Source organism: Triticum urartu, chromosome 2A (genome assembly GCF_056163025.1).
Source record: "Triticum urartu cultivar PI428250 chromosome 2A, HENAU_Tu73, whole genome shotgun sequence".
Classification (NCBI taxonomy): Eukaryota; Viridiplantae; Streptophyta; class Magnoliopsida; order Poales; family Poaceae; genus Triticum; species Triticum urartu.
The window spans coordinates 745,315,895-745,330,725 of NC_141874.1; the positions used below are offsets into that span (position 1 = coordinate 745,315,895).

The 14,831-nt window shown below is 49.6% G+C and overlaps 1 protein-coding gene across 1 annotated transcript; it reads left to right on the forward strand.

Annotated features, from left to right (window-relative positions):
* The first annotated feature begins 3,065 nt into the window (after positions 1 to 3,065).
* LOC125540293 (uncharacterized) lies at positions 3,066 to 8,262 on the forward strand. Its single transcript, XM_048703897.2, has 5 exons — positions 3,066 to 3,584; positions 3,661 to 3,760; positions 4,188 to 4,389; positions 7,634 to 7,705; positions 7,824 to 8,262. The coding sequence occupies exons 1-5, from the start codon at positions 3,241 to 3,243 to the stop codon at positions 7,988 to 7,990; spliced, it is 885 nt and encodes a 294-aa protein (XP_048559854.1). The 5' UTR covers positions 3,066 to 3,240; the 3' UTR covers positions 7,991 to 8,262.
* Positions 8,263 to 14,831: the final 6,569 nt, after the last annotated feature.

Below are 14,831 nucleotides of genomic sequence, written 5' to 3' on the forward strand. Positions count from 1 at the left end.
AGTATACTTCAGACATGGCCCTCTGTCTGGTAAACCAAAAAATTTGTGCACACTGGTAGCGTCAACTAGGATCGTGCCCCTTACTGGAAAGACCAATGCAGAATGGACCAGGAATTTGGTCAACTCCGAAGGCAATGTGTCGACTAACTTTACTAAGACTCCTAACATCTGCTTGTAGAGGAAAGTCCTTTGAACATGCGTCAGATCCTTATTCATCTTGACAAACCTCCTTGGTGAGGCCCTGATCGTCCCAGCATGTGAAAGTCGATGGGGGACATTTGCTTCATTTCCTTCCCCTCCAACTTCACTCTATTGAGAATGTTAACACAAGGGGAAAAAGAGAAATTAAAAATGCCAGCTGCAGACAAGTTTTTGTGCAACTAAAGATAAAGAATGGTGCCAACTCCAATACAGCATGAGTCATCTGAATGCAAACTGCACCGAAAAAGTTTTGCGTTCTACAAGGTAGATAACACTAAAACTATGAATAATGCAAAATACTATAAGGTACATCTACACCTTGTACATAAGCGGATGCGGACAAAACCCTTACCGAAAGAAGTTTCAATGAGTCGGTTATAGAACATCCATAAACATTACTGTCCACCACAATCATTTTCATGTGTAACAACAAAAGTAAGGAATGCCAACTGCTACCAATCTAATGTGCAACTGTAAAAAAAAGATTCCAATAAAGTCAAATTGAGATATCTCGGCAACTGGTGCAGAGGAGGAGCCGCCTGCATCGGAGACTGCGGCTTTTGCTTTTCGTCTTATACACTTTACAAGACTGCATTAATCACCATCCTCTACCTACATGCATAACACATAGAAAAGCCACCACGGCGCCGATCGGGCCTCTACACCATCACTGGCCCGGTCAGCAGCCGCTCGCCGTCGCCCCCTACTGGCCGCAGTGGCCGGCTCTGGCGATCGCCGCACCCCCGACGCCTCCCGGGTCCGGGCAGCCACAGCCCCAGCTGTCGGCCCATCGCCGCCCACTGTCGCGTCTCAATGGCCGCAGTGGCCGGCCCCGGCCCTTGCTGCGCCCCCACGCCACCCGGGTCCGTACAGCCGCAGCTGCCGGCCCCGCCCCCGTCCAGCATGGGGCCCGGGTCACCCACACAGGGAGGCATACCGATCCAGCAAGTGCGCTTCCCGCCGTCACCGTCCCTAATACCGGCCTGGCTGACCGGATCATCGCCGCCACCCATCTACACGTCGGCTGGAGACCCGCCGGCACCCACTCTGCAGTTCGGCGATCACTCCGGCTCGGCGGGGCACTCCACGGGCCGCGGCCATGCTGACTGGGCGCCCCAATTCTCACTGCTTCGCACCTTCGAGCCAGTCGGCCATGGCGCTCCAACTCAGACACCGCCACAGTTTGCCAAACTTGACTTCGCCACTTATGACGGCACGGAGGACCCCCTCAACTGGCTCAACCAGTGCGAGCAGTTCTTTCGCGGGCAGCGCACCCTCGCCTCGGAGCGTACCTGTCTCGCCTCTTACCACCTCCGCAGCGCGGCACAGACCAGGTACTACGCCCTCGAGCAGGACGAGGGCAGCATGCCCTCTTGGGAGCGCTTCCGCGAGCTCTGCCTCCTTCATTTTGGGCCACCGATCAGCGGGAGCCGCCTGGTAGAGCTAGCCGCCTTCCCTTCACCTCCATGGTTTAGGACTTCGCCGACCGTTTCCAGGCCCTGGCATGCCACGCGTCGGGCATGACGGCGCAGCAGCGGGCCGACCTCTTCGTCGGTGGACTTCCGGATCACATCCGCGTGGACGTGGAGCTTCGGGGACCCCAGGATCTCCAGACGGCCATGTACTACCCCCGTGCGTTCGAGCGCTGCGCGGTGGCCATCCAGCAGGAATCACCGTCCTGGGCCGCTGGGTCGCTACCCTGACCAGATGTTCCCGCACAGGGTCGGCCTGCTCAGGCTTCCGCAGCACCCCTCGCCGCGACCGCGGCGCGCCTGTTCCGCCGGCTCACCTCGGCCGAGCTACTCGAGCGTCGCCGCCAAGGGTTGTGCTTCAACTGCAACGAGCCCTACACTCTCGGCCACGTCTGCCCGCGACTCTTCTACCTGAAGGCTGCAGACTACATTCCGGAAGACGTCGTCACCGCCGACATGGCCGCCCCAACTGTCGCGAAGGTGTTTGACGCTAGTTGATCACCTCGAGGAGTTCAGCAAGCGCTTCCCCACCTTACAACTTGAGGACGAGTTGTTTGTGCAGGCGGAAAGAAGTGTTATGACCGGTATATTATGGGCTTAGCCCAGTGGGTTGTGACCCAAGTTATCTTATCATTATTAGGGGCTTAGCCCAATTATCTTATCGTTATTATGATCGTTTGCTTAGGAGTCAAGTAAACATCTCTATATAAGGAGAGGAGATGTATCAATCTAATCAAAGAAGCAATATTATTTGCTCGGCTTCCTGAAGGGAGCCAGGAGACCTAACCCTAGCCGCCTCTTGCGCCGCCGCCGCCTCTTCTTGATCGCGCCACAGCGCCCCGCCGCCGGTAGCCGCGATCGCATCTCCGTCAACCATTCCCCTTCCCGTACAACCTACGCCCTAGACCAGGTAGGATCCTATCTCCTACCAATGTTCCTGATGAGAATACCCCGTTTTACTGCTGAATATGCACTCTATTTACTTGCCGCTAAATGGCTTAGCGGCCGCAATAGCCCGCTATAGCGGCTGGGAAAAGCTGCTGCGAAATCAAATTGCCTGCGATCTTAAACCTTCTTGCTCAGCGCCGCAAGCAAACAGGAGCGAAGTGCGAGCCACTTGAGTAAACAGCATCACAGGAACCCGATGCACAAAGTAAATGCAAGAGGCCCCTGAGCCAGCATCGATCCATCACAGAACTTACTGCCCCAGATCGATCACCACAAGACATGAACTCAACGAATCAACTGCTGTTTGCTACCATACCACTAAGACACACACATAAGCAGGAAAATGCAGACTTGTATGGAAAAAGAATAAAATCTGGTGGTGGTTTGTGTTCTCACTGTTGCTTGATGATCTCCGCCGCCGCCGCCGCCTCCGCCTCCGCCGTCGTCTCGAGTCGTGGGCCGACTCGGTGCGTGTGTTTATTTTTGGCCGACTCGGTCTCCTCAGCCGTGTCTATTTACTTTACTTTATTTATTACTCTGTGTGTGGCCGAATCACGCAAGCAAAGCAAACCCTAGCCCCCGAAAAAAATCCCCAATCCCCAATCGGAGACAGAGAGAGATGGCCGGCGCCGCGGAAGGGGAAGCTCGTCCCCTCGTCGTCGTCGGAAGGGGAGCGCGCCGGTCAGCCAAGGTTTCTGCCGCTGCCGCGGAAGGGGAGACTCGTTCCCTCGTGGGAGCCAAGGTGATGGGACCTCGCCTCAGCCTCAGCCTTTCTCCGGATGCTCTGGACCTGATTGCGAGGAGGGAGGCCTTGCTCTCGGAGTGGGCCTCCTCGGAGCCACAGCCAGAGCCTCAAGCTTCAGCGTCGCCCTGGTCCCTCATCTTGTCCCGTTGCCTACCATCATCCCTACAGCCACAGCCTGAGCCTGAACCATTCGACAGGGTCGAACACAACTGGAACAGGTAACAAGAGATCTCCCTACTCCTCGTACCTAACTAACTCATCCGTGTTTATCTTATATATCTTGTATCTTGATAGTTCTATGATGATGATGATGCCGAGCCCCTCTGAGGTAGCAGCAGCTCAAGATCATCAACTCGTCATGGAATGCCTTCGCCACTATAACTTAAATCATCCGGTATGTATTGTATCTACTCCTCTCGCTTTGCTCTTTTGCAGCTTGCTTGGTTCCGATCCATGTATCTATCTAGCTATGTGCACACTGATTTAAAATGGTAGATTTGTCCCACAACCAAACAACCCCGGCCCTATATATGCAGTCATTAATAACTCTTCCAAAATCTCAAGCGGCCTTCAAACAATTTCAATTTTGATCGCTCTCCTACTGTCATATATAAAACGGTTATCTCGAGAAGATGATGTTTGTGGGTTATTTGCCACCGACTGGCATATACTTGTCCTCTTACAAGTTTTTTTAACTAGAAACTGCAAAACTGAAGGTTGTTGTTAACTTAACCCTAGTCATTCAGTCATTGTTCTGCTTTTGTTTTACCTTGCTTATTGCTAACATGCACTCATTTCATTTTCCATGGTTGGTTGGTCAGGAAAATGAGTACGTACCTGCCCCTGGCAAGGTGACCAGATACAGCAGTCCTCACAATGGTTCTTGCTGGACTCATGGCAACTTCGTCGCTAGCCCCAAGCACTCCGGCTACTTCTCCTTACTTCCCCCTAGACCAACTCTCTTCTTTTATGAGCTTGTTACCAAAGATGGTTTTGAAGGAGTTGTTTCGTGCACCCCGCTAGGTATGTATTATTGCTATCTTCATTCATCACATCATACATACCACATGTTGGATCTGGAAACTCAAACCTCTTTCAGTGCTAAAACCCAAACAACCACCATGAGGCATGCATGTCATCATATACAGGAAGCCAGTGCTTGATGCCGGAAACCACCTTAGCTTATTGTATATTTATATATTGGTAGAAACTAGGGTTCCACCCGGTCTAGGGCGTAGCCTGTAAGGGAAGGAGGGAGGAGGTCGGAGGAAATTGCGCGGCGGCCAGCGGCTGGGCGCGACGGCGGCGGACACAAGGGGCGGCTAGGGTTTAGGTCTCCCGGCTCCCTAAGGGAAGCCGAGCAAATATTGATTGCTTCTTTCTTGATTAGATTGATATATCTCCTCTCCTTATATAGAGAGGTTTACTTGACTCCTAAGCAAACGATCCTAATACGATAAGATAATTGGGCTAAGCCCCTAATAATGATTAAGATACTTTGGTCATAACCCACTGGGCTAAACCCCTAATATGCTGGTCATAACACTTCTCCCCGCCTGCACAAACAGCTCGTCCTCGAGCTGTAAGGTGAGGAAGCGCTTGTTGAACTCCTCGAGGTGATCAACCAGCGTCAAACACCTTCGTGACAGCTGGGGCGGCAAGGTCGGCGGCGACGGCGTCCTCCGGAATGTAGTCTGCAACCTCCAGGTAGAAGAGTCGCGGGCAGGCGTGGCCGGGCGTGTAGGGCTCGTCGCAGTTGAAGCACAACCCTTGGCGGCGACGCTCGAGTAGCTCAACCGAGGTGAGCCGTCGGAATGGGCGCGCCGCAGTCACGGCGAGGGGTGCCGCGGAAGCCTGAGCAGGCCGATCCTGAGCGGGATCTGGCCAGGGTAGCGACCTAGTGGCCTGGGACGGTGACTCCTGTTGGACGGCCACCGCGCGGTGCTCGAACGTGCGGGAGTAGTACATGGCCATCTGGGGATCCTGGGGTCCCCGAAGCTCCACGTCCACGCGGATGTGATCCGGAAGTCCACCGACAAAGAGGTCGGCCCGCTGTTGCGCCGTCACGCCCGAAGCGTGGCATGCCAGGGCCTGGAAACAGTCGGCGAAGTCCTGAACCGTGGAGGTGAAGGGAAAGCGGCCTAGCTCCGCCAAGCGGCTCCCGCGGAAGCGCTCCCAAGGGGCCATGCTGCCCTCGTCCTGCTCGAGGGTGTAGTACCAGGTCTGTGCCGCGCCACGGAGGTGGTAAGAGGCGAGCCAGGTGCACTCCGAGGCGAGGGTGCGCTGCCCGCGAAAGAACTGGTCGCACTGGTTGAGCCAGTTGAGGGGGTCCTCCGTGCCGTCATAGGTGACGAAGTCGATCTTGGCGAACCGCAGCGGTGTCTGGGTCGGAGCGCCGTGTCGAGCTAGCTCGGAGGTGCGGAGCAGCGAGGCGGGTGGCGCCTGGTCGGAGTACTCCGGGTAAGGACCCACGGAGCCGGATGGCCCGCCGAACTGCGGAAACGGGGTCGGCTGCTCTGGAGCCGTGGTGTAGACCGACGATGGCGAAGACCCAGCCGCCCAAGCTGGTAGTGGCGACGGGGAGGGTGGGAACCGGACCTGGTGTATCGGCAGGCCGGCCGATGACGGCAGTCCGGAGCTGGACAGAGGTGGCGCCTGGAGTTGCAGCGGTTGCTGTGGAGAGTGGGCGGACGCAACGGTAGCCGCGGTGGCAGTAGGGGGCCACTGCGGCCAGAGGGGAGCCGCGGCTGGGGGCGGCTGCAGGTGCAGCAGCGGCGGTGGCAGCCCGCTGTGGTGCCCCGCCTGGAAAGGCAGCAGCGGTGTCCCGCCAATTGCAGGCGCGCCCTGGGACGGCCACGGCAGCCAAAGCTGGGCCGCGGCTGAGGGCGGCTGTAGGTGCAGCAGCGACGGGGGCCTGCTGGTGTGTCCCGCATGGGACGGCAGCAGGGGCGTCCCGCTCGGGCCAGACGCGTTCTGGATCGGCCAGGGCAGCGCCGGATGGCTGTAGGCGGGGGGTGCAGCCGGCGGGGTGGCGTGCGGGCCGGCCAGGTACAGGGTCATGCCCTGGACGGCTGTCACGAGGTCCCGCAAGGTGCTGGACATCTCCTCCGGCATGAAGACGGGGATCGTCGACGGCGCGGAGGTGATCGGGGCCGGCGGCGTTGGGGACCCAGCCATGGTCATCGGGGCGGTGGTGATGATGGGCAGCGGCGGTGTGGGTGGGGATGATGACATGATCGAACCTGAGTCTCTGGATACCAAATTGGTAGAAACTAGGGTTCTACCCGGTCTAGGGCGTAGCCTGTAAGGGAAGGAGGGAGGAGGAAGGAGGAGATTGTGCGGCGGCCGGCGGCTGGGCGCTGTCCTTGCGGCTGGTGCGACGGCGGCGGACACAAGAGGCGGCTAGGGTTTAGGTCTCCCGGCTCCCTAAGGGAAGCCGAGCAAATATTGATTGCTTCTTGCTTGATTAGATTAATACATCTCCTCTTCTTATATAGACAGGTTTACTTGACTCCTAAGCAAACGATCCTAATACGATAAGATAATTGGGCTAAGCCCCTAATAATGATTAAGATACTTGGGCCATAACCCACTGGGCTAAGCCCCTAATATGCTGGTCATAACATATATCTTTTTCAATGTGCTCTCGTGATATATTTTTCAATGGGCTCGCTCTTCTTGGTAGCCGGAGTGGGCGGCGGGGAGGCGGCGAGGGCGGGCGCCGGTGCGGGCGAGGTGGGCGGGGCGGTGACGGTGATCGGGGCGGCAGGAGGTGGTGCGAGGCCCGCCCGCCGCCACCATGTCGGCCACGGTCGGTTGGGCGGGGGCGGGCGCCGGGGCGGGCGAGGCGGACGGGACGGGCGGGGCGGGGGCGCGGCGGCGGCGGGGCCTTCCATGGCCGGCACGGCAGGAGGCGGCGGGAGGTGGCGGGAGGAGGAGGCCGGGAGGAGGAGCGGTTGGCTCCCGCGCGAGTGAGGAGCGAGCGACGAGGAGGAGTGCGGGTTGGGGGAAGATTTTCCCCTCAACCCCTACTTCTACAGATTGCAAAGTGGTTTGAGGGTTGGACCTCTAAATTTTTTTACGGGTTTGAGGGTTTAGAGGTTCTAGTTTTTTCGGCGAAAACTGTAAAAAAACGGTTATTTTTAGGGGTTTGAGGGTTTGAAGGCTTTACTAGTAATGCTCTTAATGCCTTTGCTGTTACACCATGCATTTTCTATGCTGATTCCGCTTTTGTTTATTTCCTTGCTTGTGTTTGTTTTACATACAGATGAGCCTGTTACTGAAGCCTACAGTTTGTTTGGCCTTCATCTTGCGTGGGGAACTCGTCGTGATGGCAGTTGTATGTCCTCGCTTCCTCTTTTTTATATATCCTTTGATGACAGAACACAAGTGCACAATTGTTCTCTTGCTTGTGCATGTTTGTTGACTTAGTGGCTTTGGTGTCTTTGTTTTTTCAGCGGATTGCCTTTGCAAGACATGCAACCGTCTTGTTGATAGCGAGGTTCCTTCTGTGGGGAAAGCATTTCCGTGTGGACATTACAAGGCAGAACGTGTTTGTCAGATGTGCTATCTTCAGTCTGAAGTGCTGCATCCATCGCCAGAAAAATTTGCGTTTGGAAAATGATGACTAGAGCTGGCTGAGCACTCAATCTATCATTTGTGGATAGGAAAGACTCGTAATATGATGACATGCCTTAGGTTGCTGGTTGTGCTGCTGCATATTAATTATGTCTTCCCTGGTGGAATGCCCCATGCTACTATGTAGTATTGTGAAACAGATGATGGCTCTGGCGTAAAATAAAACCATATATTTATGAGATGGTTGATAGCAACGCTGTGGTTAACTGTTTTAGTTGGCAACTCAACTTCATCATACCCCTCTTGGATCTTCTTATAGCTCATGTCTTACTTATTCTCTTTGCATTCCAGTCCAGGGTGTACCATTCTTGTCACGGTTGAGCAGCTACTAAGCCTAGGCACATTTCTACTATATTTTAGTTCTATTACTACTGATAGCAAAGCTATGTGACTTGATAGTTCAACTGTTTGATGAAAGTAGTCTACTTGTAGTTGCTATTCTGCAATCAGCTGGCTTTATTTTGCTATGTTTAGAAGAAATATTACTGTTGATGCACAGAGAGATAAAACATGTTGCCAGCTGCTTCAACCAGTTCCGTACATGCATGATCAGGTAAATTTAATAGGATGGCCTTTAGTGGCAGATTTGACAAACTGATCTGTATCAGTTTTCCTATGTTCTCAAATAATAACAAATTGTTGGTTAATTTGGTTTGCTGATCTGTGAGGTCATTCAGTGATATTTTGATCATCTGTTGCAGCAGCAGCTTATTGGTCAGTATCGTGGTTCACTTCTTTTTATTCAAGTAAAATAAAGTTGTACTGAATGCCATGGTACATTCCTTGTGTGAGCACCTTGCTGCCCATCTTACACAACATTCGTCTAGTGTCACTACAGCATGTACCTTAAGTACTCCCTCCGTTCCTTTTCATAAGTCGTTTTAGACAGATGATTTTAAACCGTTTTGGGAGCTGTCTGAACCATCTAGAACGTCTTATAAATGTGAACATAGGGAGTAAAATAAACGCTGGTATGCATGTTCGAAGACATTCTGAATTTATGCTAGAAATGATCCAGAAGCAAGGCATTCTGGAAACGCCTATAAAGGCTATGTGAGGCAGTTTTAACAGTGCCCCCATTGATTAGTTCTGTAGATTGCCTCCAAAACATTGTTTGTGTGTTATTCAAATTGCCTTTGAATTTTTTATTTTTTTTCTGGCATTTCTAAAGAAGCCTCTAAAACCACCATTTTGTGGCGTCACTCAAATTGCCTCCAAAACGTTGTCGAGGCGCCTCTGAAAAATGCTAGAGTCGATGCATGCATACAAGAATATTGTAAACCATCAAACAATCTTCACTTGAACATCAAGCTCAATAATTGGGTTCTATATTGGTCTTTAGATGGAAATATATGGAACTCTCAAGCTTTCATGGCTGCGTCCCTGACATCGCCGAGATAAAAAATCCATAGCTTAACTAAAGTGACAAGACATTGTGTATGCAAGATAATGTATCCAATAATAATAATCTAAAAAGGAATAAGGCATCGTTTCATTATGATTACATTAGGATGATGATACATGCATGGCCCAATTAAGACAAGCACATCCTTTAGTCCTTTTTACTAGTACTAGATTATATCAATGATGATACATGGCACAATTAAGAAGGCCATGCCAAAGGTTTCCCGAAGCGGAGCACTTACGATGCTCTGGAAGGGAGGGAAGCTGCTCAACCAAGCCCTTGACAGAGCTGAATCCTATGATCTCCACACCACACTCTCAGGCAGGCAGTCATGCCTCAAATGTGCTCGAGGAACCTTGGAAAACTGATTCATGCTCCATGCGTTCCTGGAGATATCTGGAAATGACAAGAAACTGATTCATGCTCGAGGAACCCAACAGAGTGACAACATATATTCCAAACTCCTATGTTCCCTTGTTAATCAGGTGGAAATTCAGAGAGGTTAAACATAATTTTATTTATTTCTGCAGATCTATGCCTTGGTAATTCTTGAAATTTTACGTGCATGCTTCTACCCTGTTCAGTAGCTCGCACAAAACAGTTTCATCACTAAATTATGTCTAATTATCCAGTTATGATTCAGATTGCTTCCTGATATTTTATTTATTTATTATAAAATCACCCTGCATGTTTAGATCTCCAAACTTGGTAACATTCACTCTTGACATATCCTTGTTTAAATAAACATGACCTCAATCCTTGTCGAAATACTGATGGAACACTTTTATGTGAAAACTAAATTCAATTAGTTAATCAACTCTATTTAAATGAAGGAAATACTTTAGACGGAAAATAAATAAATTTTGTTAGCTCAATTTCAGATCTGTGAACCACCACACCACCTTTCTTTTGTTGCACATACTCAATCAACGAATGTACTTAATTACATTCTTACTAATTAATTGCATGGCATTACTAATTAATTGAATGTACACCCGGCGTCGACCGCGGAGGTGTACGAGGTGGTGAGGAACCAGGACCAGGAGACTTCCGCCAAGAGGACAATTGAATGTCTACGCTATCAGGAAATATCTGAAATATTTCAAGGGCAAATATTTCATCAGAGGGGACCCACTGGGGGAGACTCAGGGTGGGTAACAAACTAACAATACTACTGCTTCCGTTGGATGAAGGTATAATTAAACACTAGCTTAAGTTACTTTTTATCTAGGTGGAGCATGGGGCAGTAGTATAGTGATGCTTCCATAACCGGAAAGGTGTGACTACTCTCCAGTGTAGTACACCCGAGTTTGCACAAATTTGAAAATATGTGATTAAACAAATTCCAAAAATTCTGAAACTTTTAGACAACAAAATTCATCAAATGTTTGAGCCTCTTGCAATATTTCAGCCAAAAACAACATCCGAGGAGCTCTCACCGAAAAAAAAACAAAATCAATGCTCAAACATTGCACAAAACTTTGAACATCGATTTTGTTTTTTTTTGGCGAGAGCTCCTCTGATGTTTTTTTTGGCTGAATTTTTGCAAGAAGCTTGAACATTTGATGAAGTTTGATGTCTCAAAATTTCAGATTTTTTTGACTTTGTTTGATCACGTTTTTCCAAAAATAAATTGGCAAACTCGGGTGTACTACACCCGAGAGTAGAAAATCCACTCTCTTCCATAGCTCATGCCCTAAGGCGCCCCCGGTAGACGCCCTACCTCCAAGGGCTATGCCGCCTTGGCATTCTAGGAGGCCCCTGGACCTCTCCTTTTCACGCAAACTTGGTCCTGAAGTTGCCGATACCCTGTTTTTTCCAGATTTTTTCGGAGTTACCGATCTCTAGGAAAAGATAAACGGTGACAGAGTGAATAGCATAAAATTACCACTTTTCACATTAGGGATCCAAAAAACTACCAGAAGTTTGTTTGTCCTCATAACTACCAAAACTCATGTCGGCTGTTTCAAAAACTCAAATCGTCTGTTGCTAACATTTTAAACCGGTTTATGACAGGTCAGGCCCGCTCTTAAACAATCTGTTTGTTTGACCGTTTTATTTTACTGTTAACTTACATGTGGGACCCACATGTAAGTTGTCTCTTCTTCCTATCTTTTCTTCTCTCCTACTGTCCCTTTCTTCTCCGTCTCCTCCTCCTGACGAAGGACCGAGCTTCAGCACCTCCACCACCCACTGACGGCCACCTCCACCCTTCACCATGTGCCAAGCCAGGGTCGCTCGAGGGAAGGAACGCCGCGCGGAGGAGCAATAGCCGCCCAGGGGCACGGGTCGCCGCCAGTCGCGTGCCATGGCCAGGAGCCCGAGCTACGACGCCCAAGGGCACCGCTAGGCGTGCTCGGGAACATGGGTCGCTGCCAACTGCGTGCCACGGCCAGGAGCAACAGCAACGGCCGATAAGGAGCTCCACCTGGACCCAGCCCGTCGCCTGCCTTAGGAGTCCTGCCTTCGCGCCGAGGAATGTGGCGGCCGAGCCGCCTTCTTACACCTGGCTCGTGACCTGGCCACCGGCGAGCTGCCAACACTATTCCTCAGGGCGGGCCCGACTTCTCCTTAGGGACCTGATTTCTTTTTCCGAAAACATATAGGGACCCAAATGCTTTTTTTAAAAACTTATAGGGACCCGATTGCTTTTCATTTTTTTACAGTGACCTGATTGCTTTTGAAAAAACCTACAGGGTTATTCTGTAAAAGAGAGGACATATATTTGTAAATTTCTAAAATAAAAGAGGGATTGGAAAACATTACATGAGACACTAACATGTGGGCCCTAGATGTAAGGTAACGGTCAAACGAACGGTTCCCTTTTGTGTTAGCCCTAATTGTCATAATCGTGATCACTTGTAAAACACTGGGTCATATGGTTTTTTAAACCAACTTTGATTTTGGTAGTTAACAATGACAAACAAATTTTTGTTAGTTCTTTAACTAACCCGAAAAGTGGTAGTTTTATGCTATTCACTCACGATAACATGACTTGGATTTGAGCGTCCAGAAAAATCCCCTCGAGAATTAGAGCCATCTCGGGGGCGGCTCTTGTCCTCCACAACCATGGCCACCAAAAATCAGAGGGGAAACCCTTCTCCCACCTAGAGTGAAGGCCAAGTGTAGGAATGAAGTATGTCTACCGGAGGGGGTGAATGGGAGATTTTAAAAATTCTTTCAGAAACTTCAAATCTCTCAGAACCTAGCAGCGGAAAGACGAAAAACAGTGAACTTAACAGGAATAACAACTACCAAAGGGGAACTAAGGCAGACATCGAGAAACAATCGCATGATCAAAACATAACCCATGACAGATAATCGAAACTAAACTGAGTACAGAGGTAAGTAGTGATGCTCCATGGTGATAAAGGATTTGGTAGACCAGTTCGTCTATCTGCAAAATGGACTACGTCTGGTTGGAGGGACTTGTGATTGAACACAGTCCTATTTTCATCGACAACAGATTCGTCAACCAATGCCGATCACTCGTGGTAGATGCTTGAGGTGATCTCCAAACCTTCACAGACGTTGTCTTCGTGAACCATAATTACTCTTGGTCACTAAAAGACTTGACACCTAACCGTCTAGAGAGTTTGTAGCTCTCAAGAGTAATAGGTGGAGCATACTTGACTTAGATTCTAATGATGCTAAACCACTATCCACTTTTTTGACTCTTGGGTTTTTCTTTCCGTGGATTTTAAACTCAAATCACTCGGGAGAGAGGGTGCTCACACAAATCTTCTCAAAATCATATGGAGCAGCCAATGGTGCATGTTGGAAGGGGTGGCTATTTATAGCCGCGGTCTTCCTGAGGGGGAAAAGACTATTTTGGACATGACAACTAGCTAATGCCCAACTAACATGTATCCAACGGTCGGATTTTGAGCACAGCGGTAACATTACTTGCGAAGCACGTAATGCTAACTCCTCGGTCCAACTCAAATCTCTCGCGGCAAACAAGAACTGTGTCTCTTGTTGGCAAGTAATTATTTGAAACACAAAGGGATTTCTCTCAACTCACATATGATTTGGTTTAGCATCAAAGGACCGTAAGTTTCGTATACTATACCCCTCTTAATAGTATGGTGGTCCTATGAATCAAGAAAGAGAAGAAGAACAACGAAAGAAAATACTACGTCTTTTCTCACTCTTCAAACTTCTCGGTTGCAACCAATTTCTTTGGACATGCACCGAACCAATTGCTTTGCGTCAACAATTTTTGGAGGTTACTTTCGACACGCATAATCTTCTGTGATAATCCTCGCTGCCTCGCAGGAGATTATCTTTGGAGTTTGTTCCAAACTCCACACAATTTCAGGGACTTGTCACGTAGTGTGCACTAGCAAACACATTAGTAGCACCCTGTTTATGATAACAATCTCCAAAACATAAGGAGGCAAATTACTGCATCGATCAACATCAAGGAAGAAGGAGGAGGGGGCTCTTCCACCCTCCCTTCTGGTGGCACCAGAGCATTGGAGGAGAATCCATCATCACTGCCATCGCCTCCAACAACTTCACTTCCGTCTCCATCACTGATACGTGTCCAACGTATCTATAATTTATGAAGTATTCATGCTATTATATTATATGTTTTGGATATTTATGGGCTTTACTAAACACTTTTATATTATTTTTGGGACTAACCTATTAACCCGAGGCTCAGCCCAAATTGTTGTTTTCTTGCCTATTTCAGTGTTTCGAAGAAAAGGAATATCAAACGGAGTCCAAACGGAATGAAATCTTCGGGAGAGTTATTTTTGGAACGGAAGCAATCCAGGAGACTTGGAGTAGACGTCAGGGAAGCTTCGAGGAAGCCACGAGGTAGGGAGGCGCGCCCTACCCCCCTGGGCGCACCCGCCACCCTCGTGGGCCCCTCGTGGCTCCCCTGACTGACTTCTTTCGCCTATATAAAAATGAAAGATGCAAAACATTATTCTAAATAACAACAAGCAAATCAAAACAAAAAAATGACGCTCCAAGCAAAATTCATATCATGTGACGAATAAAAATATAACTCAAAGTAAGGTTACCGATAATGTTGGAGATGAAAGAGGGGATGTCTTCCGGGGCATCCCCAATCTTAGTTGCTTGAATCTTCCTTGAATATCACCTTGGGTTGCCTTGGGCATCCCCAAGCTTAGGGTATTTTCACTCCTTATTCTCCTCATATTGATATCTCACCCAAAACTTGAAAACTTCAATCACACAAAACTTAACGGAACTTCGTGAGATAGGTTAGTATGATAAAGACAAATCATTCACTTCGGTATTCTAAAAGACAATATTCATAATTGTTCTCACACAATGCCTACCATAGCTTATCATTTCCACAATTTATAGTGGCTAGCGAGTGGAGTGAGCTCGTGCCTGCTTAGGTTTGGGCATGTTCTTCTTGGGTTGGGCCAAATGCTGGAAG

Bases quoted from the DNA above. Each gene is read 5' to 3' on its own strand.
- LOC125540293 (XM_048703897.2), top strand. From the start codon at position 3,241: ATGGCCGGCGCCGCGGAAGGGGAAGCTCGTCCCCTCGTCGTCGTCGGA. The intron at 3,585-3,660 runs GTAACAAGAGAT...GTATCTTGATAG, and splicing joins GTCGAACACAACTGGAACAG to TTCTATGATGATGATGATGC. The intron at 3,761-4,187 runs GTATGTATTGTA...TTGGTTGGTCAG, and splicing joins ACTATAACTTAAATCATCCG to GAAAATGAGTACGTACCTGC.